A 23,914-nucleotide genomic window follows, 5' to 3' on the forward strand; every position below is an offset into this window, starting at 1 on the left:
ATATTTTTAAAATAAAATTATTATCTTCAGTTCACAGATACAAAATTATTTTTGAGAGTTAAAAAATAAGATCATATTGTAGGCAATAAAAACGAATATCTGGATGTTGATTGTCCACTGTCTTTGTTATGAATATAGAAGTTAACAAACCATTAAGATGATAGCAAAGGATGAGCAATCTTCCAATAGCAATGAAGCCATTGATTATAATATCTTTAAATATCTAAAGATCTTAAATATTTAGTATGAAATGCTAAGTATGAAATGCAGAATCAATTCTCAAAAGAAATAAAATATTAAGTATGAAATATTATGTGTGAAATAATTCTCAAAAGAACTTTACATTAAATACAAGTGATTTTGGTAACATGGCATAAACATTGCCATATAAATATCACTTTACCTCATTTGTTTTTCATAAGGCTTAATGAAAGGAGATCCTCGCATAGTTTGTGTTTTAACAATATGGTCATCCAACAACATCTGAATTTCATCAACTGATGCCAAAATAAATGTCCCAGTTTCTCTATAAGAATGGATGACAAATTCCACTGCATCCCATTCAGTAATCATCTTCTCCATCGCCTTTTCAAGAGAATATTCTTTGCTAGCTGCTTCGCTAATACCTTCAAATCGGTCTATATATGGTTCCAGATTCATGTCTAAAAAAGAGAAGACTGTGGAGTCATCTGATGGCTGCAAAGGGTAACCAACAATGGCAGACATGGCCTCCCAGTGCCTGGGGCGCAAACCAGGATTACAGATCACTTGAATGAGAGGAATGTGCTGCTTGAAATCTTCCACCTTCGATCTTACTTTTTTTGTCATTGCCAATGCATATGGAGAATCATGAAAGGTTTTCTCCAGTTTATATAATCCTCTCCAGTAATTTCCAATATCTGCTTCTACTTGGTCTGGATTCACTTTGTGATATGGCCCTTCTGTCCATGCTCTATATTTGCTGCTAAATTCAACAGCAGTTTCATAAAGACGAAGATAAGGGTTCAAGCCATCTTGGATTTTTTTACGTTGAGGATATACAGATGGTGGCCAACCAAATGCTTCCTCTTCAGCATTAAACTGCTCAATCTGAAAGGATAAGTATTGAATATATTAGTTATTTTGAAAGTGAATGATACTGCAAATTAAGTTTTTTAAAATATCTATTTCAAATATGAGCCAAAAAAACCTTACTAAGCCCTGAAGTTAAACTTCAATAATCTAGAAAAACAGAGCAGTAATCTCATTTTCCTATTTACTAAATTTCTTTTTTTAATTGACAAAAATGTATATATTTATGGTACACAACATGTTTTGAGAAAATGTATATATTATGGAATGGGTAAATAAAACTAATTAACATATATTACCTCACACACTTATTTTTTTGTAATAAGAACACTACACAATCTTCTCTCTTAGCAATGTTCAAGTATACAATACATTGCTATTAGCTGTAGTTACCAATTTGCACAATAGATACCCTAAACGTATTCCTCCTAACTGAAATTTTTTATCCTTTGACCAACATCTTCCCCAATCCCCACTACCCACCAGCCCCACCCTTGTAGGCATCATTCTACTCTCTGCTTCTAAGAATTTGATTTTTTATTAGATTCCACTATAACTGAGATCATGTGGTATGTGTCTTTCTGTGCCTGGCATATTTGACTTAACATAAGTCCTCCAGGTTTATCCATGTTGTCACAAATGACAGGATTTCCCGTTTTTATTCTCCCTCTAAGGCTGAATAGCATTCCCCTATTTCTTTTTTATTACAGTTTTCAGAGAACAATGTCTGGTTACATTAGTTAAAATAGTTAATGCACATTTACATATATAAAGAAAGAGTTTTTGTCTGTCTAGACACATTGAGGACACAGCATCATTCTTTAGTTAACAAGAACCTAAATATTTTTTAATATACACAGCATTGTGTTAGGTACTGCGGAAAATAGAAAAAAAGTATTATATTGCAAAATACTAACTCCAAAGAGTTAGTAATCCAGCTCAGGAGAAAATATATACATAGGTGAAAATTTAACTAATTTTTCAATAATAATAATAATAATATAAAGTAATAGAAAAGACATATCAGAGAAATAAATTTAAAATGAATAAAATATACTATAAAATGCTAACACCAGAGTTGAGAGAGAGTGCTGAAATACCGCAGTCACAGATGCTTCTGTAAAGAAAATGAAACTTGAGTTCAGTCTTGAATACTTCCTCTTAGTTTAACTGTGAAATATGTGAGGACATGGACAGTTGAGAAGAGAACTGAAAAGTGTTCGTTAGCTAAATACATGGGTTATGCGGTTACTTAAAATTTCAGTGGCCTCAGTTTTTAAAAAATATTTGTGGGTACACAGAAGTAGGTGTATATACTTATGGTGTACATGAGATACTTTGATAGAAGTATACAATGCCTAATAATCACATGTTAAATGGGGTATCCATTCCCTCAAATATTTATCCTTCGTGTTATAAACAATCCAATTATACACTTTTGGTTTTTTGTTTGTTTTTGAGACAGTCTCGCTCTGTCACCCAGACTGGAATGCAGTGGCAAGATCTTGGCTCACTGCAGCCTCGACTTCCTGGGCTCAAATGATCCTCCCACCTTAGCCTCCCAAGTAGCTGGGACTACAGGCACGTGCCACCATGCCTGGCTAATTTTTGTAATTTTAATGGAGATAGGGTTTCACCGTGTTGCTCAGGCTGGTCTCAAATTCCTTGGCTCAAGTGATCTGCCTGCCTTGGCCTCCCAAAGTGCTGGGATTAGAGGTGTGAGCCACTGTGCCTGGCCCTGTTTTGGTTATTTTTAAATGTGCAATTAAATTATTATTGACAAATACTAGATCTTATTTATTCTTACTATTTTTTGTACCCACTCAACATTCCCACTTACCCCCTACCCCATCACGACCCTTCCCAGCTTTTGGTAACCATCCTTCTACTCTGTATCTCCATGAGTTCAATTGTTTTACTTTTTAGCTCACACAAGTGGGAACATGCAAAGTTTGTCTTTCTGTGCCTGGCTTATTTCACTTAATATAATGACTTCCAATTCCATCAGTGTTGTTGCAAATGACAGAATCTTTTTGTTTCTTATGGCTGAATAGTACTCCATTGTGTACAGATACCACATTTTCTTTATCTATTCATCTCTTGCTGGACACTTAGGCTTCCAAATCTTGGCTACTGTGAACAGTTCTGCAACAATCATGGGAGTGCAGATATCTCTTTGATATCTTGACTTCTTTTCTTTGGGGTATATACCAGCAGCGGGATTGCTGGATGATATGGTAGCTCTAGTTTTAGTTTTTTAAGGAAGCTGCAAACTGTTCTCCATAGTGGTTGTACTAACTTACCTTCCAACCAACAGTGTATGAAAGTTTCCTTTTCTCTACATCTTTGACAGCAGTTATTGACCGTTTTTTGAATAAAAGCCATTTTAACTGAAGTGACATGGTATCTCATTGTAGTTTTGATTTGCACATCTCTGATGATCAATGATGTTATCAATGATGTTTCCAAATGTCTATTTGCCATTTGTATGTCTTCTTTTGTGACATGTCTCTTCAGATCTTTTGCCCATTTTAAATTCAGGTTATTAGAGATTTTCCAACAGAGTTGTATGATCTCCTTATGTATTCCAGTTATTAATCCCTCATCAGATGGGTAGAGTTTGCAAATATTTTCTCCCATGCTCTGGGTTGTCTCTTCATGTTGTTTATTGTTTCCTTTGTTGTGCAGAAGTTTTTAACTGGATGTGATCCCATTCGTCCACTTTTGCTTTGCCTGTGCTTGTGGGGTATTACTCAAGAAATTTTTGCCCAGTCCAAATTCCTGGAGAGTTTCTCCAGTGTTTCCTTGTAGTAGTTTCATAGTTTGAGGTCTTAGACTTAAGTCTTTAATCCATTTTGATTTGATTTTTTATATGGTGAGAGATAGGGGTCTAGTTTCATTCTTCTGTATATGAATATCCAGTTTTCCCAGTACCATTTGTTGAAGAGATTGTCTTTTTCCCAAAGTATGTTCTTGGCATTTTTCTCTAAAATGAGTTTACTGTAGATTTATGAATTTGTTTCTGGGCTCTCCATTCTGTTCCATTGGTCTATGCGTCTGTTTTTCTGCCAGTACCATGCTGCTTTGGTTACTAAAGCTCTGAATTCTAATTTGAAACTAGGTAATGTGATTCCACCAGTTTTGTTCTTTTTGCTCAAGATAGCTTCGGCTATTCTAAGTTTTTTGTAGTTCCATAAAAATTGTAGAACTGTGGGAATGGGCAAGAGACAAAAAATATTTAGGATTGTTTTTTCTATTTCTGTGAGGAATCTCATTGGCATTTTAATAGGGATTACATTGAATGTGAAGATTGCTTTGGGTAGTATGAACATTTTAACAATATTGATTCTTCAAATCCATGAACATGGAATATACCTTTTTATGTGTCACCTTCAATTTCTTTCATCAATATTTTATACTTTTCATTGTAGAGATCTGTGGCTTCTTTGGCTAAATTAATTCTTAGGTATTTAATTTTATTTGAGACTATTGTAAATGGGATTACTTTCTTGATTTCTTTTTCAGATTGTCCACCTTTGGTATATATAAATGCCACTGATTTTTGTATGTCAATTTTGTATCCTGTAACTTTACTGACTTTATCAGTTCTAATAGTTTTGTTGTTGTTGTTGTTGTTTTGTGGAGGAGTCTTTACATTTTTCCAATTACAAGATCATATTGGCCGGGCGCGGTAGCTCACGCCTGTAATCCCAGCACTCTGGGAGGCCAAGGCAGGCAGATCACGAGGTCAGGAGTTCGAGACCAGCCTGGCCAACATAGTAACACCCCGTCTCTACTAAAAATACAAAAAAAAAAAAAAATTAGCCAGGCATGGTGGCACGCGCTTGTAGTCCTAGCTGCTAGAGAGGCTGAGGCAGAAGAATTGCTTGAACCCAGGAGGCAGAGGTTGCAGTGAGCCGAGGTCACGCCACTGCACTCCAGCCTGGGTGACAGAGTGAGACTCTGTTTCAAAAAAAAAAAAAAAGTTCATATCATCTACAAACAAGGAAAATATGACTTCTTCCTTTCCAGTTTGGATGTCCTTTCTTTCTTTCTCTCATTTGACTGCTGTAGCTAGAACTTCCAGCACTATGTTGACTGACAGTGGTGAAAGTGGGCATCCTTGATGTGTTCCAGATTTTAGATAAAAGGCTTTCTTTCAGTTTTTCCCCATTCAGTATGATACTAGCTGTGGGTCTGTCTTTTATGGCTTTTATTATGTTGAGGTATGTTCCTTCAATAGCCAGTTTTATGAGGGTTTTCAACATGAAGTGATGTTGAATTTTATTAAATGCTTTTTCAGCACCAATTGAAATGATCATATTATTTTTGTCCTTCATTCTCTTTATATGATGGATCAAATTGATTGATATGTTTATGTTGAACCATCCTTACATCCCAGGGATAAATTACACTTGATCATGATGAATGATGCTTTTAATGCATTGTTGAATTTGGTTTGCTAGTATTTTGTTGAGGGTTTTTGCCTCAATGTTCATTAGGGATATTGGCCTAAAGTTTTCTTTTTTTGATGTATCTTTGTCTAGTTTTGGTATCAAGGTAATACTAACCCCCTAGAATAAATCTGGAAGTATTCTCTCCTCCTATGTTTTTCAGAATAGTTTGAGTAGGATTGGCATTAGTTCTTTTGTAAATGTTGGCTAGAATTTAGCAGTGAAGCCATTGGGTCCTGGGTTTTTCTTTACTGGGAGATTTTTTATTATGCATTCAATCTTGTTACTTGTTGTTGGTCTGTTCAGGTTTTGGATTGCTGCATGGTTCAATCTTGGTACTTTGTGTGTATCTAGGAATTTAAGCATTTCCTCTAGATTTTCCTATTTATTGGCATACAGTTGCTCACAGTAGCCACTATTGAGCCTTAGAATTTCTACAGAATTAGTTGTAATGTCTCCTTTTTCATTTCTGATTTTACTCATTTGGGTCTTCTCTCTTTTTTTCTTAGGTAGTCTAGTTAAAGGTTTATCAATTTTATTTTTTCAAAAACCAACTTTTCATATCATTAATTTTTATTGTTTTCTTCATTGCAATTTTTAAATTTCTGCTCTGATGTTTATTATTTCTTTTCTCTAGTGATTTTGGATTTGGTTTACTCTTGCTTTTCTAGTTCCTTAAGGTGCATAATTAGTTTTTTGTTTGTTTGTTTGTTTTTGGTGTAGGCACTTATAGCTATAAATTTCCCTCTTAGCACTGCTTTCATTAGATACCATATGTTTTGGTATGTTGTGTTTCCATTATCATTTGTTTCAAGAAATTTTTCAATTTCCTCTTAATTTTTTCATTGACCCCACTGCTCATTCAGGAGCATATTGCTTAATTCCTATGTGTTTGTATAGTTTCCAAAATTCTTCTTGTTATTAATTTCTAGTTTTATTCCACTGTGGTCAGAGAAGATGCTTGATGTCATTTCCTTTTTTAAAATGTTTTAAACCTTGTTTTCTGACCTAACATATGGTCTATCCTTGAGGATTATCCATATGCTGAGGAGAAGAATTCGCATTCTGCAGCTGTTGGATGAAATGTTCTGTAAATATTTATTATGTTCATTTGGTCTACAGCATAGATTAAACCTGATGTTTCTTTGTTGGTTTTCTGTCAGGGACATCTGTCCAGTGCCAAAAGTGAGGTGTTTAAATCTCCAGCTATTATTGTATTGAGGTCTATTTCTCTCTTTAACTCTAATATTATTTGCTTTATATATCTGGGCACTCCAGTGTTTGTTGCATATACATTATAATTGTCATATCCTCTTGCTGAATTGACCCTTGTATCGTTATATAATACTTTGTGTCTTCTCACAGTTTTTGTCTTGAAGTCTATTTTGCCTGATACAAGCATAGCTACTCCTGGTAATTTTTTGTTCCCATTGGTATGGAATATATTTTTTCAACCTTTTATTTTCAGTCTATGTGTGACTTTATAGGTAAAGTGTGTTTCTTGAAGGCAACAGACCTTCAAGGTCTTGCTATTTTTTTAAAAAAAAATCCATTTATCCATGCTGTATCTTTTGATTAGAGAAGTTAGTCCATTTACATTCATTATTATTGATAAGTAAGGAATTACTTCTGCCATTTTGTTTTATGTTTTCTGATTGTTTTGTGGGCTTCTCTTGCTTTCCTTCCTTCCTATCTTCCTTTTAGTGAAGGTGATTTTCTCTGGTGGTATGTTTTAATTTCTTGCTTTTCATTTTTTGTGCATCTGTTGTATATAGTTTTTATGTTAGATTACCATGAAGCTTGAAAATAATATCTTATAACCCATGATTTTAAACTGAAGACAACACTGATTGCATAAACAAGCAAAAAGAAAACTAATTTAAAAATCTACACTTTGACTGCATCCTCCTGCTTTTTAACTTTTTTTGTTTCTCTTTATATCTTTTTGTACTGTTTACATCTTGAAAAGTAGTTGCATTTATTATTTTTGATGGGCTCATCGTTTAGTCTTTCTACTTAAGACATGAGTAGTTTACATACCACAATTAAATGGTATTATAATAGTCTATTTTTCTGTGTGCTTATTATTACCAGTGAGTTTTGTGCCTTCAGATGATTTACTATTGCTCATCCTGTTCTTTCAGATTCGAAAACTATGGCATTTCCTGTAGGATAGGTCTGGTGTTGATGAAATCTCTCAGCTTTTGTTTGTCTGGGAAAGTCTCTCTTGCTAGTTCATGTTTGAAGGGTATTTTCATGAGATATACTATTCTAGGGTACAAGTTTTTTTCTTTCAGCACTTTAAATATGTCATGCCATTATCATGGCCTGTAAGGTTCCCACTGAAAAGCCTGCAGTCAGATGTGTTAGAGCTCCATTGTGTGCTATTTGTTTCTTTTCTCTTGCTGCTTTTAGGTTCCTTTATTTTTGACCTTTGGAAGTTTGATTATTAAATGCCTTGAGGTAGTCTTCTTTGGGTTAAATTTGCTTGGTGTTCTATAACCTTGTACTTGAATATTGGCATCTTTCTCCAGGTGTGGTGTTCTATTCTATTAAGCTTAAACCCAAACCACAAGACAAAATCCTTCCCACCCTTCCCTCCTCTTTCCACAAGTGGAAGAGCCTCTCCTGCTGCTGCCACCACTGGCCCATGGGCAGTTCTGCCAGGCCACTGCCAATGTTCATTTAAGGCCCAAGCACTCTTCAGTCAGCTTGTGGTGAATACTGCCAGGCCTGGGACTCACCCTTCAGAGCAGTGGGCTCCCCTCTGGCCCACGGCAGGTCCAGAAATACTAAGAGCCTAGGCCTGGACTTGGGGGCCCCAAGGTCCCACTTGGTTCTCTGTCCCAGTGTGGCTGAGATGGTACCCAAAGCCAGCATGTATCAGAGTCTCACCTAAGGCCTATAGCATACTACCTGGATATCACTATTGGTTATTCAGGGCCTAAGGGCTCTTTAGTCAGCAGGTGATGAATCCTGCCAGGATTATGTCCTTCCCTTCAAGGCAGTGGGTTCTCTTCCAGCCCAGGGCATGTCTACATATGTCATCTGGGAGATAAGGCCTGAAATGGGGGCCTCACAACCCTCCACGTTGCCCTGCTCTACTGTGGCTGAGCTAGTATCCAAGATGCAAGACAAACCTGTCTTTTCTCTCCTCCCTACTCTCCTCAAGCAGAAGGAAGGAGTCACATTCATTGGTGTGAGCTACACTGCTTGGGGTTGGGAAAGGTATGGCATAAGCACTTCCTCAGCCACCCTGCATGGTGTCTCCTTAGGTCACATGTTAACCCAGTTCACCAGCTCTAAGCCCAGGACAGCATCAGGGCTTGCCTAAGAATTGCAGTCCTTGTAACCTAGACTGTCTTTTAAATTCACTTAGGACTCCAGAGCACTTTAGCCCACAGTGGCATGGCCTGCTGAGAAATTCAAGTTCTGACCACTGGGATGGGTGCTTCCCTGCTGGCTATGTCTGGTCCAAATGCTCTCTGTGTGGGTAGGTGCCAGCTGAGGTCAGAACAGTTTTGCTTTCTGCTGCAACAGGGCAGCACTGAGTTCAATGCAAAGTCCCCCAGTCACTATGCTGTCCCTCCCCGACGTGTACAGATTCTCTCTCTGCACCACATGGGTGCTATTGGGGAATGGGGAGGGGCAGCATCAGCGTTTCAAGACTGTTTTTCCTGTTTTCAATGCTTCTTTCAGTGATATGAAGTTAAAACCAGGTAATGTGATTGCTCACCTGATTTTTAGTTCTTATGAAGGTGATTTTCTGTGTGCAGATAATTGTTAAAACTTGGTTTCCTGTGGGTGGTGGGGGGAGCAATCAGTGGAGGCTTCTATTCAGCCATTTTGTTCCACCTCAGTGGCCTTGGTTTAAAATAACTACAGAGTTTTTATTTTCTCCACGTGTGTTGACATATTTGTGATTATTATAAAACAATTACCTGAACTAATAAGATATTAAGATCTTTCAATGTAAGAAAAATGATAGAGCATCATAGTTAATCGTATGTTTTCATTCTCCTTTTCATATAAAATATAATTAAACTCTGTAAATATCTTATATGGCAAAGGGTATGGCTCTTTTTCCTCCAGCTTCCTCTAATGAAAAAGCTGATTTCTGAAACAGTAGTATTGGGAACAAAATTGCTTGGTGAGAGAAAATAATGGACCTTATTTTAAAACACGGCCACTAAATCTAAGCTGTCCTCTAAGAAGATGGAAGAACTAAACAGTAACCAGGTACTATCATTTGCCTGCTTCTGCTCAAAACTATGGACTCCCAACTATCATAGTGAACTATGATGCAAATAATTAAATGATGCAAAGCAAAGTTTAAAAAGAAGACTGAGATATAACTCTATCTTTAACACAGAAAAAAATGTTATCACTACCAATAGAAAACAGCAATACTGCTACTCCTTGAAGCATGTCTATAAAATCTATTTGTGTCATTCTATTATCCTTTAATTAAATGTGGTTACTGTTTTATTTGAATCTATTTCTTAAAGGTGAATAACTAAAATGAATTCAATGCTTTTTCAATTGAACTAATTCATCTTTTTAAGAATTTTTGAATTATACCTTATCTGCAGCTAAATCCAACTTTCCATTCAGTATTTGAGCCTTTTTTAGGTACCGCTGAACATCCTGAAGATCTCCAAATGAAACAAATTCTTCTGATTGTTTAGCATAACTCTCCAATTCCTCCACAAACCGTTCACACCGTAACTAATAAAAACAATTTGTTGTTAGTATTCTCAAAAGTTAAAACCCCTTGGTGTCAAAAAATTTTAACATTGTAGGAGTTATCAGAATTATTATTATTATATTTTGTCACTGGTAAAACATAAAAGGATGATCTGGAAAATGACTGAGATCTAAAATATGCAGAATTGTAAAATTTTAAATTAATGGATTTAGATTCCTCTAACTCACAGATTAGAAAAAGTCAACTCTGTATTATCTATGTAAGAAGTTCTAGCTAATAAAATGAGTGAAAATGTTAGACAATGGTGATCTTTAATATGCTGAAGAATTTATACAAACAAATAATTTATCAGCATTTGAAAAATCTCTTAATAATCAAGAATGGGACTAAAAGAAAATTTCATTTACCTATGCTATTTTTATAAACAACCGGAAAAAATGGAATTTCTTTAATTGTGCTCTGATATCATTTCAATCAGCAATACTAAAGCAAGATATTCCAAGATTATTTTTCTTGTCCCATGGGCTCTCTTCACAAGAAACATGTAAGGTAAATAAATCCAGATTTAAACGCTTAAAAACTATAGTGTTCTAACATAAGATAAGTGTGTATGTTTTACGTAAAAAAGCCTTATTACATAATTGGTATTGGTAAGGCATTCCAAATTAAATGGCTCTAAAAAATAGCTCAATAAAATATTCAAAAAATTTAGGTTATTCAAAAATAGATTTTCTATTTTATAGATTATCTAGGCTGATTTCTGTCCTCTTTTCTCTAGTTTCCTGGCAAACTTATTGCTCTAGTCCAGTAGGGGAGGGAAAATGAGAGGAAAAGTTCATCAACAGTGTGCGTAGTTTGTGGAATAGCATACTTTAAAACATAGCATAAATAATTCTTAGCAATTTTCCAAGAGTCCATTATATTGAAACTTAAACACCTAATATTTACTACTCATGATGTTTTCTGCAGTTTTTTTAAAAATTTGATATAGCCTTAATGTAAAACAAAAATACAAACTACAGTTTAAAATGAAGAGTCTTTTTAAGCCTATGAATTATTTTCCAAACAACATATTTTGCCAATTAACTACATTTGCTATAAGTGTAATAGAAAGAGAGCATGGCTTGCTGTTAAAGGACGTCTGTACTGGCTGACCTAGAACAAATCTCTTAATCTTTGGGAAACTTACTCTTCCATCTGTAAAATGAGACTGTAAATATTAAGTCATTTACTAAGACAGTAGCTATGGAATGCTCACAGCATTTCTGTGTGTCAGTCACTGTGCTGGGAAGTGGATATAAATGGAGAAATGTTAACAATGAAACAGCCCTGCTCTCAAGGAGTTGATGATCCCATCAGGAGGCAGACTTACAAATACTAACATAATGATCAGATAATTGTCCAGTGGAGATGTGGTCAAAGTGAGAGCACAGGAAAGAATAAGCAGCACTGAGGTCTGCTGAGAGGGCTTCTCAGAAAAATGAACAGAGTGTGCTAGACAAACAGGCACATGTGGGGTGGGGGTGTGCTCAGAGTGATGGGGAGAATGTGCAGGAGACAAGAAGCATAGGAGAGCAGACACCTAGAAGTTGACAGGGTTACTGAAAAGTCATGAGTGAGGAGTGGCGAGAAGTAGGCAATGAGGCTGGACAGTGAAATGGGCAAATCATAAACCATCTTATATGGAAGACTGCCCCCTCTCCCCCAAGAAAAAAGCTGGAGTTATTGAATGTTAGAGTGACGATTCTGGGCACAATGCTCAGGAGAGTGAGCAATTATGAGGTATGAAAGCACATTTCATCAAGGGAGCTTTGATATTTGAACAGTTTTTAAAAACTGAAAATAGTACTATAAATTATGTAAGATAAATACTATTTTTATTAACTGTCATCTATGCACGATATATTCCATTTTTTCACATTACCTTGAAAAATCAAGAAATGACTGCATATTGATCAATATACTACTGACTCCTTAATCATCCAATAAGCATTATAAAAGATCCAATATATTACTGTCTCCCACTAACATTTATAGTGAGATTATAACATTATAGTATGAGAAAGCTAAAAAAGTATGCACTCAAAATAATTGACAATGCTACATAAAAAGATAAAAATAAAACATTTCCAGAAAATGAAAATAAAATATCTAAGATGCCAACCTTTAGACCTTCTTGATATTGTTCTATTTTCTCTTTAATGATTTTCCTGTGTTCTTCAAAAATTTCTCCCATCCTTCCATACCACTGGAAAACACTATTATTTAGCCTAATGTCTGCTGGAGAAAAGTTGACATACTCGATGAGGAAGGCGAGGCAGTTTTTGGAATCCACTAATCTCTGTTCTAGTTCAATCATATCAGTTACCTCCACTTTCTTAATGTAAGCCTGAGGGAAAACAAAAATTATAGGTGACATTTTAACGAACAGCTTGTGTCACAAAACAGCCTGTGGAAATACACTGTATAACTATGCACAGACTTATTAGAAGTCAACACTTTTGGTTCAAAATCAGGGACTACAGCATAGTTTCCTTCTCATCCCTCCCAAAATGACAAAACAAAAAAAGAAAAAGAAAGAAAATGCTCAACAACACGTGGAAAACCAGGGAGGAGTGCTGTGGGTTCACAGAAGATAGATATGAAGCAGATACTATCTGAGTGACGACTTACTCTTTCAGAATAACCTTTTATGGGCACCTGCTATGGGCCTGACACTGTGCCAGGTGCTGGCAATACACTGTGACGAAAGACAGACATGGGCTCTGCCCTCTCTGAGTTTGCAGTCTAGTTGGGGAGTCTCTTTTTACCCAAATAACCACCAGAACAAACGTAAAACTTCAAGCTTGCAACAGAGACAACTGCTGCACAGGCACACTGCTCAGAGCATATCGTAAGGATGTGAAGTAGTGAGAGGTGGAGGGTAGTTCCCATATCTTGGAGAAGCACAAATAGTAGGAAACGAGGAAATGAAACAAGTGGAGAGGGCTGCATGTGGAGGGAACATGGGCCCAGTGGCAAGAAGGAGCAAGGGTAAGGGGCTGAGGGGCCAGCAGTGCTGCAGCAGAGTGGTAGGGCAGCAGACAGATGGCTTTGTTTCATTTATCCCAGGACTGAATACTCAAGGACAACCAACATTTCTTCGTTATTTCCAGTCCCCCTGGTACCAATACTTCTGGACTACCATTCTAGGTAATAGGAGCTCGTTTGTGTCATGGAATGAAATTATTGTTTTATGGGTATTGGGCGTGTGGGAATGTGATAACCTAAACATGGAGGGGCTTTCACTGTACTGTAAATTCCACTTTTTCCTCTTTCCCTGAACTATTTTGACCTATACAGTTTTTTTGTTTTTGTTTTTTTTGAGATGGAGTCTCACTCTGTCACCCAGGCTGGAGTGCAGTGGCGCGATCTTGGCTGACTGCAACCTCAGCCTCCCACTTCAAGCGATTCTCCTGCCTCAGTCTCCCAAGTAGCTGGGATTCAGGCATGTGCTAGGTTGTTTTTTGTTTGTTTGTTTTGTATTTTTAGTAGAGATAGTAGACAGGGTTTCGCCATGTTGGCCAGGCTGGTCCTGAACTCCTAACCGCACCATGTTGGACAGGCTGATCTCAAACTCCTAATCTCAGGTGATCCGCCCACCTCAGCCTCCCCAAATGCTGGAATTACAGGCATGACCCACTGTGGCTGACCCTTCCTTTGTATTTTTAAGAAAATATTAAAAATCGGCCGGGTGTGGTGGCTCATGCCTGTAACCCTAGCCTTTTGCAACGTCTAGGCAGGCAGATCACCTGAGGTCAAGAGTTCAAAACATGGTGAAACCCCGTCTCTACTAAAAATACAAAAATAATTGGCCGGGTGTGGTGGCGGGCGCCAGTAATCCAGCTACTTAGGAGGCTGAGGCAGGCGAATTGCTTGAACCCAGGAGGCAGTGGTTGCACTGAGCTGAGATCACATCACTGCACTCCAGCCTGGGTGACAGAATGAGACTCTGTCTCAAGAAAGAAGGGGAAGGGGAAGGGAAGAAAGGGAGAAGGAAGGAAATAATGAAGACCTAACAATGTTTTTGAAGGAGAAAGTTGCTTAGAAATTGTTCATTGATACATTATTCTAATTAGACTAAATGTTTTTATGTTGTAAATCCAAACCAACAGGATGCAAACCATGGTGATTTCTACAAGTAACAAAATGTCTAACTGAAAATATATTTTTGATAATTTAGTTAATCAGCTATCTATGTAGTCAAATGACTGGATTTTTATTTCCCCTCACCGATAATAAAGGATTGATTTCTGTACTGAATAAATTCACCAGCTGTCTTGCCCTTGTGGTACTAATCTTTTTTAAAATATAGAAATATTTGAAATATCAGGCAATGAATCCTATTTGCTAATTCTGTCAAAGGTTGTTATGCATAGTAGAAATTCACAATAAATAATCCCCAAATTCCTAAATATTTCCAGTAATAGCTAGGAAGATAAATAAATGATACTCTCCATATTCAATATTCATTTTTCCAAAGGAATTTTCCTTTAATGAACAGGAATTTACAGGTTAACTCTCCAACTACATTTATAATCATTCATAACCAAAGAATCACTTGATGTCCAACACTAATTCATATAGAATATAAAAATATTCTAAAAAGAATATATATAGGCATATATGTATATTTTACACACACACAGTCACATATGAAGGACCTCAATCCAAGTACAAATACTTTTAAAAAGAGAGAACTCCCTTAGAGACTGATATGTAAAAATTGGTTCTAATGATTTTAACAAATTTTCATTTAAGTGAACAATTTTTTAAAATACATATGTAATCACTTTAACTCTTTTTTATAATTTCCTGTGTATAGAAAGTTTTGAATGATTTTTACGTTTTGCTGGGCGCACTTAAATATTTTAAAATCAAGATCGAGGCAGAGAAAGATGGATGAATAGAAGCCTCCACTGATCATTAGAAATACCAACTTTAACAACTATCTAAACCCAAAAGCACCTTCATGAAAACCAAACATCAAGTGAATGATCACAGTACCTGGTATTAACTTCATATCACGGAAAGAGGCACTGAAGAGGGTAGGAAAGATAGTCTTAAATTGTGGATGCCATCCCTCCCCCAGCCCCCAGCATCAGCTGCGAGGCACTGAGAATCTGTGTTCTCAGGGAGGGAGAGTGGGACTCTGTGTTGGAACTTGGTGCTGCCAACATGGGCAGACCTCAGCCAATGCCCATGGAGGGACCACTTAGATCAGCCCCTAGCCAGAGGGAAATCACCCATTCCAGACATTACAACCTGAGTTTTGGCAAACCTTGCCACCATGGACTAAAGTGTTCTGAGGCCCTAAACAACTTGAAATGCAGTCTAGGCCACAAGAACTGCAACTCCCAGGCAAGTTTTAGTGCTGTGTGGGGTCACATCCAGTGGGCTTGGGGAGCACATGACCTAGTGATATACCAGCTAAAGAAGTGGTTGTGCCATCCTTCCCCCAACCCCAGGCAGCAGAGCTCACTGCTCCAAAGAAGACCCCTTCATTCCACTTGAGGAGAGGAAGAGAAAAGAGTAAAGAGGACTTTGCAACTTGGATACCAGCTCAGCCATAGTAGGATAGGGCACTGGGTAGAGTCATGAGGCTCCCATCCCAGGCCCTAGCTCCTGGAAGACATTTCTAGACACACATGGGCCAGAAGAAAACCCACTGGCTTGAAGGGAGGGATGCGTTCCTGGCACAATTCATTGCCTGCTGACTAAAGAGCCCTTGGGCACTGAATAATCAGGAGCAGTAGCCAGTTAGGAAACACCCTGGGCTTTAGATGAGACTCTGAGATGTCCTGGCTTCAGGTGTGATCTGGCACATTCACAACTGTAGTGGCTACCAGGAGAGACTCCTTCTGCTTAAGAAAAGCAGAGAGAAGAGTAAAGAGGACTCTGTCTTGCAGTTTAGATACCTCGGCCTTGCAGCTCGGCCACAGTGTGGTAGTGTATGAAGTGGGATCTTGGGGTCCCCAATTCCAGGCCTTGGCTGTTAGAAGGAATTTCTGGACCTATCTTGGGCCAGAGGGGAGCCCACTTTTGTGAAAGTGGGTCCTAGGTTTAGCAACATGCACCACAACCTGACTGAAGAGCCCTTGGGCCTTAAGTGAACATTGGCTGTGGCCTGGCAAAACTCCCCAAGGATCTGTGGTGGTGGTGGACATAAGAGTCTCCTCTACTTATCAAAAGGGGAGGGAAGAGTGGGAAGGACTTTGTCTTGTGGTCTGATGCCAGTTCAGCTGCAATAGAGTAGAATACCACGTAGATTCCTAAGGTTTCCCACTCCAGGCCCTGGCTCCCAGGCAGCATCTCAGGGACACTCGGGGCTGGGGGAACTCACTGACCTGAAGGGAAGAACACATGCCTGGATGGCTTCACCATCTGCTAATTGTAGAGCCCTAGGGCCTTGAATAAACACAGGCAGTAGCAAGGCAGAGGTTACCATGGGCCTTAAATGAGAACCAGTGTTGTGCTGGCTTCAGTTCTGACCAAGCACAGTCCCAGTGGTGATGGTTACAAGGGTGTTTGTGTCACCCCTCCCCCAGTTCCAGGCAGCTTAGCAGAGAGAGAGAGGAGAGGAGAGAGAGAGAGAGAGGGGAGAGAGAGAGAGAGAGAGAGACTCTTTAATTATTTGGGAGAAGTTAAGGGAAGAGAATAAGAGTCTCTGCCTGGTAATCAAGACAAGTCTTCCAGATTTTATCCAAGACCCCCAAGGCAGTACCTCTACAAGGCTATGAGATCCACAGTGCTACTGGGCTTGGGGTATCCCTTAATGCAGATACAGAAGAAGTTACCAAAAACTTAGATCACAACATTCAAGTCCCTTCAAAAACCTGGAAAGTCTTCTCAAGAAGGATGGGTACAAACAAGCCCAGAATGCTAAGAATACAATACCTAACTCTTCAAGGCCCAGACACCAATGAACATCCACAAGCATCAAGACTGTCCAAGAAAACATAACCTCATCAAACAACCTAAATAAGGCACCAAAGAGATAAACCCAAAGAGATAGAGATATGTGACATTTCAGACAGACAATTCAAAATAGCTGTTTTCAGGAAACTCTTTGAAATTCAAGATAACATCAAGAAGGAATTCAGAATCTCATCATATAAATTTAACAAAGAATTTGAAATAATTAAAAAGAATCAAGAAGAAATTCTGGGGTTGAAAATGCAACTGACATACTGAAGAATGCATCAGACTCTCAATAGCAGAGTTGATCAAACAGAAGAAAGAATTAGCTTGAAGACAGGCTATCTAAAAATACACAGAGGAGACAAAAGAAAAAAGGATAAAGAAGAATGAAGTACACCTATAGGATCTGGAAAATAGCCTCAAAAGGGCAAATCTAAGAGTTATTGGCCTTAAAGAAGAGGTAGAGAGAGAGAGATAGGTAGAACCTTATTCAAAAGGATAATAACAGAAAATTTTCCAAACCTAGAGAAAAATATCAATATTTCAGTACAAGGTTATAGAACACCAAGCAGATTTAACCCAATAAAGACTACCTTAAAGTATTTAATAATCCAACTCCCAAAGGTCAAATATAAAGAAGGATCCTAAAAACAGCAAGAGAAAATAAACAACCCACAATGGAGCTCCAACACATCGGACTGCAGACTTTTCAGTGAGAACCTCACCAGCCAGCAAAGAGTGACATGACATATTGAAAGTGCTGAAGGAAAAAGAACTTGTACCCTAGAATAGTAAATCTGATGAAAATATCCTTCAAACATGAAGGGGAAAGAACAACTTTCCCAGACAAACAAAAGCTGAGGGATTTCATCAACACCAGACCTGTCCTACAGGGAATATTAAAGGGAGTTCTTCAATCTGAAAGCAAAGGACAATAATGAACAATAATAAATCATCTGAAGGTACAAAACTCATCAATTATGGTAAACAGAAAAACACAGACTATTATAACACTGTAATTGCGGTGTGTAAACTATATATATATGTTAAGTAGAAAGACAGAAAGATGCACTGATAAAAAATAACTACAACAACTTTTCCAGACAGATAGTACAATAAGATATAAGCAGAAACAACAAAATGTTAAAAAGCAGGCGGATAGACAGTCAAAACATAGATTTTTAAATTTTCTTTTTGCTTGCTTATTTGTTCATGCAATCAGTGTTGTCAACAATTTAAAATAATAAATTATAAGATATTATTTGCAAAATTTATGGTAACCTCAAATCAAAAAACATACAACAGACATACAGAAAATGAAAAGCAGGAAGCTAAAACATACCACCAGAGAAAATCACCTTCACTAAAAGGAAGACAGAAAGGAGAAAAAGAAGGAAGAGAAGACTGCAAAACAACCAGAAAACAAATGACAATATGGCAGGAGTATATCCTTATTTATCAATCAAAATTATCAATAACAACAATAACATCAAATGTAAATGGACTAAACTCTCCAATCAAAAGACATAGCCTTGCTGAATGGATAATAAAACAAGACCCAGTGATCTTTCACCTACAAGAAACACACTTCACCTACAAAGACACACATAGCCTGACAATAAAGAGATGGAAAAAGATATTCCATGCCAATGAAAACCAAGAGAGACCCGGAGTAGCTACACTTACATCAGAAAAAGTAAATTTCAAGATAAAAGCTATTAAAAGAGACAAAGAAGGTCATTGTGTAATGATATAGGGGCCGATTCAGCCAGAAGATATAATAATTGAAGATATATAGGCACCCAACACTGGAGCACCAGGTAGATTAAGCAAATATTATTAGAGCTAAAGAGAGAGATAGACTTCAATACAATAATAACTGGAGACTTAAATACCCCATTTCAACATTCATACAAAACATGTCATACAAAAAAAGATCGTATGTCATATGTCATACAAAAAAAGATCGTATGTCGTATGTCATATGTCATACAAAAAAAGATCATTCATACAAAAAAAAAACAAAGAATCATCAGATTTAATCTGCACTATAGACCAAATAGACCTAATAGATATTTACAGAACATTTCATCCAATGGCTGCAAAATACACATTCTTCTCTGCAGCACATGGATCATTCTCAAGGATAGACCATGTATTAGATGCCAAAACAAATCTCAAAACATTCAAAAAATTGAAATAATATCAAGCACAGTCTCTGACCACAATGGAATAAAACACGAAATCAATAACGAGGAATTTTGGAAACTACACAAACACATGGAAATTAAACAATATGCTCCTGAATGATCAGTGAGTCAATGAAGAAATTAAGAAGGAAATTGAAAAAATTTCTTGGAGGAAGTGATAATGGAAACACAACATACCAAAACCTATGGGACACAGCAAAAGCAGCGCAAAGAGGGAATTTTATAGCTACAAGTGGCTAAATTAAAAAGTAGAAAAACTTCAAATAAACAACCCTCTGATTTAAATAATTCTAAAAGCAAGTGCAAATCAAACCCAAAATTAGTCTAAGAAAATAAATAATAAACATCAGAGCAGAAATAAATGAAATTGAAATAAAGGAAAGAATACCAAAAGATGAATTGAAAAGTTGGTTTTATGAAAAGCTAAACAACATTGACATACCTTTAGCCAGACTAAGAAAAAAAGAGAGAAGACTCAAATAAATAAAATCAGAGATGAAAAAGAAGACATGATAATCAAAACCACAGAAATTCAGAGGATCATTAGAGGCTACTACAGACAACTATATCCCAATAAATTGGAAAACCTAGAAGAAATGGACAAATTCCTAGACACATACAAACTATCAAGATTGAACCACAAAGAAATACAAAACCTTAACAGACCAACAGGTAACCAGATCAAGTAACAAGATCAAATCCATAATAAAAAGTGTCCCAACAAGGAAAAGCCCACGACCTGATGGCTTCACTGCTGAATTCTACCAAACCTTCCTACTCAAACTAATACAAAAAAAAAAAAAAAAAAAATAGAGGAGGGGCAATATGGTTTGGCTGTGTCCCCACCCAAATCTCATCTTGAATTGTAGTTCCCATAATCGCCATGTGTCATGGGAGGGACCCGGTGGGAGGTAATTGAATTACAGAGGCAGGTTATCCTCAGGCTGTTCCGGTGATACTGAGTCAGTTCTCAGGAGATCTGATGGTTTTATAAGGGGCTTTTCCACCGTGCTTCATTCATTCTTTGCCTTCCTGCTGCCATGTGAAGAAGGACATGTTTGCTTTCCCTTCTGCCATGATTGTAAGTTTTCTGAGGCCTCCCCAGCCTTGCAGAACTGTGAGTCAATTAAACCTCTTTCCTTTATAAATCATCCAGTCTCAGGTATTTCTTCATATTAGCATGAGAACAAACTAACGCAAGGAGGAAATACTTTCAAGCTCATTCTATGAGCCAGTATTACTCTGACACCAAAACTAGACAAAGATGCATCAAAAAAGAGAAAACTTTAAGATAATATCTCTGATGAATATTGATGCAAAAGTCCTCAACAAAACACTAGCAAACTGAATTCAACCACACATTAAAAAGGTCATTCATCATGACTAGGTGGAATTTATCCCAGGGATGCAAGGATGATCCAACATATGCAAATTAATGTGATACATCATATCAACAGAATGAAGGACAAAATTCATATGACCATTTTGATTGATGCTAAAAAAGCGTTTTATAAAATTCAACATTGCTTTATGATAAAAAAAAACCCCAAAAATTGTGCGCAGGAGGACACAATAAAAACCACAGGACAGACTCACAGCTAGTATCATACCGAATGGGGAAAAACTGAAAGCCTTTCCTCTAAAATCTGGAACACAACAAGGATGCCAATTTTCACCACTGTGATTCAACATAGTACTGGAAGTCCTAGCTAGAGCAATCAGATAAGAGAAAGAAATAAAAGTCATCCAAATTAGAAAGAAAGAAGTCAAATTATCCTCGTTTGCAGATAATATATTATATTTGAAAAATCCTAGAGACTCCACCAAAAAACTATTAGAACTGATAAACAAATTCGGTAAAGTTGCAGGATACAAAGTTACATACAGAAACCAGTAGCATTTACATTTATGTATGCCAAAGGTGGGACAATCTGAAAAAGAAATCAAGAAAGTAATCTCATTTACAATAGCCACAAATAAAATTAAATACCTAGGATTAACCAAAGAAGTGAAAGATCTCTATAGTGAAAATTATAACACAATGATGAAAGAAATTGAAGACGACACCAAAAAAAGGAAAGATATTCCATGTTCATAAATTAGAAGAATCCAATATTGTTAAAATGTCCATACTACCCCCAAAGCAATGTCAATGTCAATGACATTCCTCAGAAATAGAAAAAAAAACTTAAAATTTATACGAAACCACAAAAACCCCAGAATAGCCAAAGCTATCTGGAACAAAAAGAACAAAACTGGAGGAATCACGTTACCTGATTAGAAATTATACTATAGAGCTATAGTAACCAAAATAGCATGGTGCTTGCAGAAAAACTGACACACAGACTATTGGAACAGAATGAAGAACACAGAAACCAATTCATAAATCTACGGTGAACTAATTTTCGAGAAAAATGCCAAGAATATACCTTGGGATAAGGACAGTCTCTTCAATAAATGGCACTGGGCAAACTGGATATTCATATGCAGAAGAATGATACTAGACCTCTGTCTCTCAACATATACAAAAATCAAATCAAAATGGATTAAAGACTTAAATCTAAGACCTCAAACTATGCAACTCCTACAAGGAAACATTGGAGAAACTTTCCAGGAACTTGGACTGGTCAAATATTTCTTGAGTAACACACCATGACTACAGCAAACAAAGCAAAATTGGACAAATGGGATCACATCCAGTTAAAAAGCTGCTACATGGCAAAGGAAATGATCAACAACATGAAGAGACAACCCAGAGCATGGGAGAAAATATTTGCAAACTACCCATCTGACAAGAGATTAATAACCAGAACTATATTATTGCAGCACTATACAAGGAGCTCAAACAACTCTATAGAAAAATCTCTAATAATCTGATGAAAAAGTGGGCAAATTATCTGAACAGATATTTCTCAAAAGAAGACATATGAATGGCAAACAGGCATATGGAAAGATGCTTAACATCACCGATCATCAGAGAAATGCAAATCAAAACTACAATGACATATCATTTCACTCCAGTTAAAATAGCTTTTATCCAAAAGACAGGCAATAACAAAGGCTGCTGAGAATGCGGAGAAAAGGGAACCCTCTTACACTGGTGGTGGGAATGTATATTAGTACAACCACTATGGAGAACAGTTTGGAGGTTTCTTGAAAAACTAAAACTAAAGCTACCATATGATCCAGCAATCCCACTGCTGGTATATACCCCAATGAAGGGAAATCAGTATATTGAAGAGATATCTGCACTCCCATGTTTGTTGCAGCACTATTCACAATATCCAAGATTCGGAAGCAATGTAAGTGTCCATCAACAGATAAATAGAAAAAGAAAATGTGGTACACAATGCAGTACTATTCAGTTATAAAAAAGAATGAGATTCTGTCATTAGCAATAACATGGATGGAACTGAAGGTCATTATGTGAAATAAGCCAGGCACAGAAAGACAAACTTTGCATGTTCACGCTTATTTGTGATAGCTAAAAATTAGAACAATTGAACTCATGGAGGTGGAGAATAGAAGGATGGTTACCAGAGGCTGTAAGGGTAGTGGGTGGATGTGGGGGATGTGGTGATGGTTAGTGGGTGCAAAAATATATTAATATTTTGAAAGAATGAAAAAGATCTAGTATTTGATAGCATAACAAGATGACTATAGTCAATAATTTAATTGTACATTTTGAAATAGCTAAAAGTATGTAATTGGATTGTTTGAAACACAAAGGATAAATGCTTGAGGTGCCAGATACCCCATTTACCCTGATGTGATTATTACACATTGTAAGTCTACATGAAAATATCTCATATTCTCCATAAATATATGCACCTGCTATGTACCCATGAAAATTAAAAATAAAACAAAATTTTAAAGGATTTTTTGAATAATAATGGAAAAATACCACAAAAACTTAATGTTATAAGAATGAAAAGTAAACAAAATGAAATGGCAATTAGCTAGTTGTTTAACATTATTTTATTTGCCATTAGGTAGACTTCTGTATTAATCCATTTTGTGTTGCTATGAAGGAGTACCTGAGGCTGGGTAAATTTGTAAAGAAAACAGGTTTTTTTGGCTGACAGTTCTGCTAGCTGTACAAGAAGCATGGTGCCAGCATCTGCTTCTGGTCAGGGCCTCAGGAAGCTTTTACTCATGGCAGAAGGCAAAGGGTAATGTGACACATGGCAAGAGGGGGAGCAGAAGAGAAAGGAGGGGGTGCCAGGCTCTTTTTAATAATCAGATCTCAAGAAAACTAAACTAGCAAGAAGTCACTCATTACCGTCAGGAAGGCACCAAGCCATTCATGAGGGATCCACCAAAAACCTCCTATTAGGCCCCACCTCCAACACTGGGGATCATGTTTCAACGTAAGATTTGGAGAGGACAAGCATTCAAACTATATCAACTTCAAACACAGAAGTAACATGAGAAATTATGAAAGTGAGACTTACCTAATATTTTCAGTGTCATAAATTCTATCCCAAAATATACCTCAATAAACTATCACA

General features: G+C 36.9%; 1 protein-coding gene across 1 annotated transcript in view; it reads right to left on the minus strand.

The window, feature by feature from the left end:
* The window catches only part of DNAH7 (dynein axonemal heavy chain 7), a 336,427-nt gene that overhangs the window by 225,898 nt on the left and 86,615 nt on the right, over nt 1-23,914 (minus strand). Inside the window, exons 16-18 of the mRNA XM_024243333.2 lie at nt 12,398-12,622; nt 10,107-10,253; nt 404-1,089 (exon numbers count right to left, since the gene is read on the minus strand). Coding sequence (XP_024099101.2) covers nt 404-1,089; nt 10,107-10,253; nt 12,398-12,622 — 1,058 coding nt within the window. The remainder of the gene's footprint in view (nt 1-403; nt 1,090-10,106; nt 10,254-12,397; nt 12,623-23,914) is intronic.

The sequence above is a fragment of the Pongo abelii genome, chromosome 11, assembly GCF_028885655.2.
Source record: "Pongo abelii isolate AG06213 chromosome 11, NHGRI_mPonAbe1-v2.0_pri, whole genome shotgun sequence".
Taxonomy (NCBI): Eukaryota; Metazoa; Chordata; class Mammalia; order Primates; family Hominidae; genus Pongo; species Pongo abelii.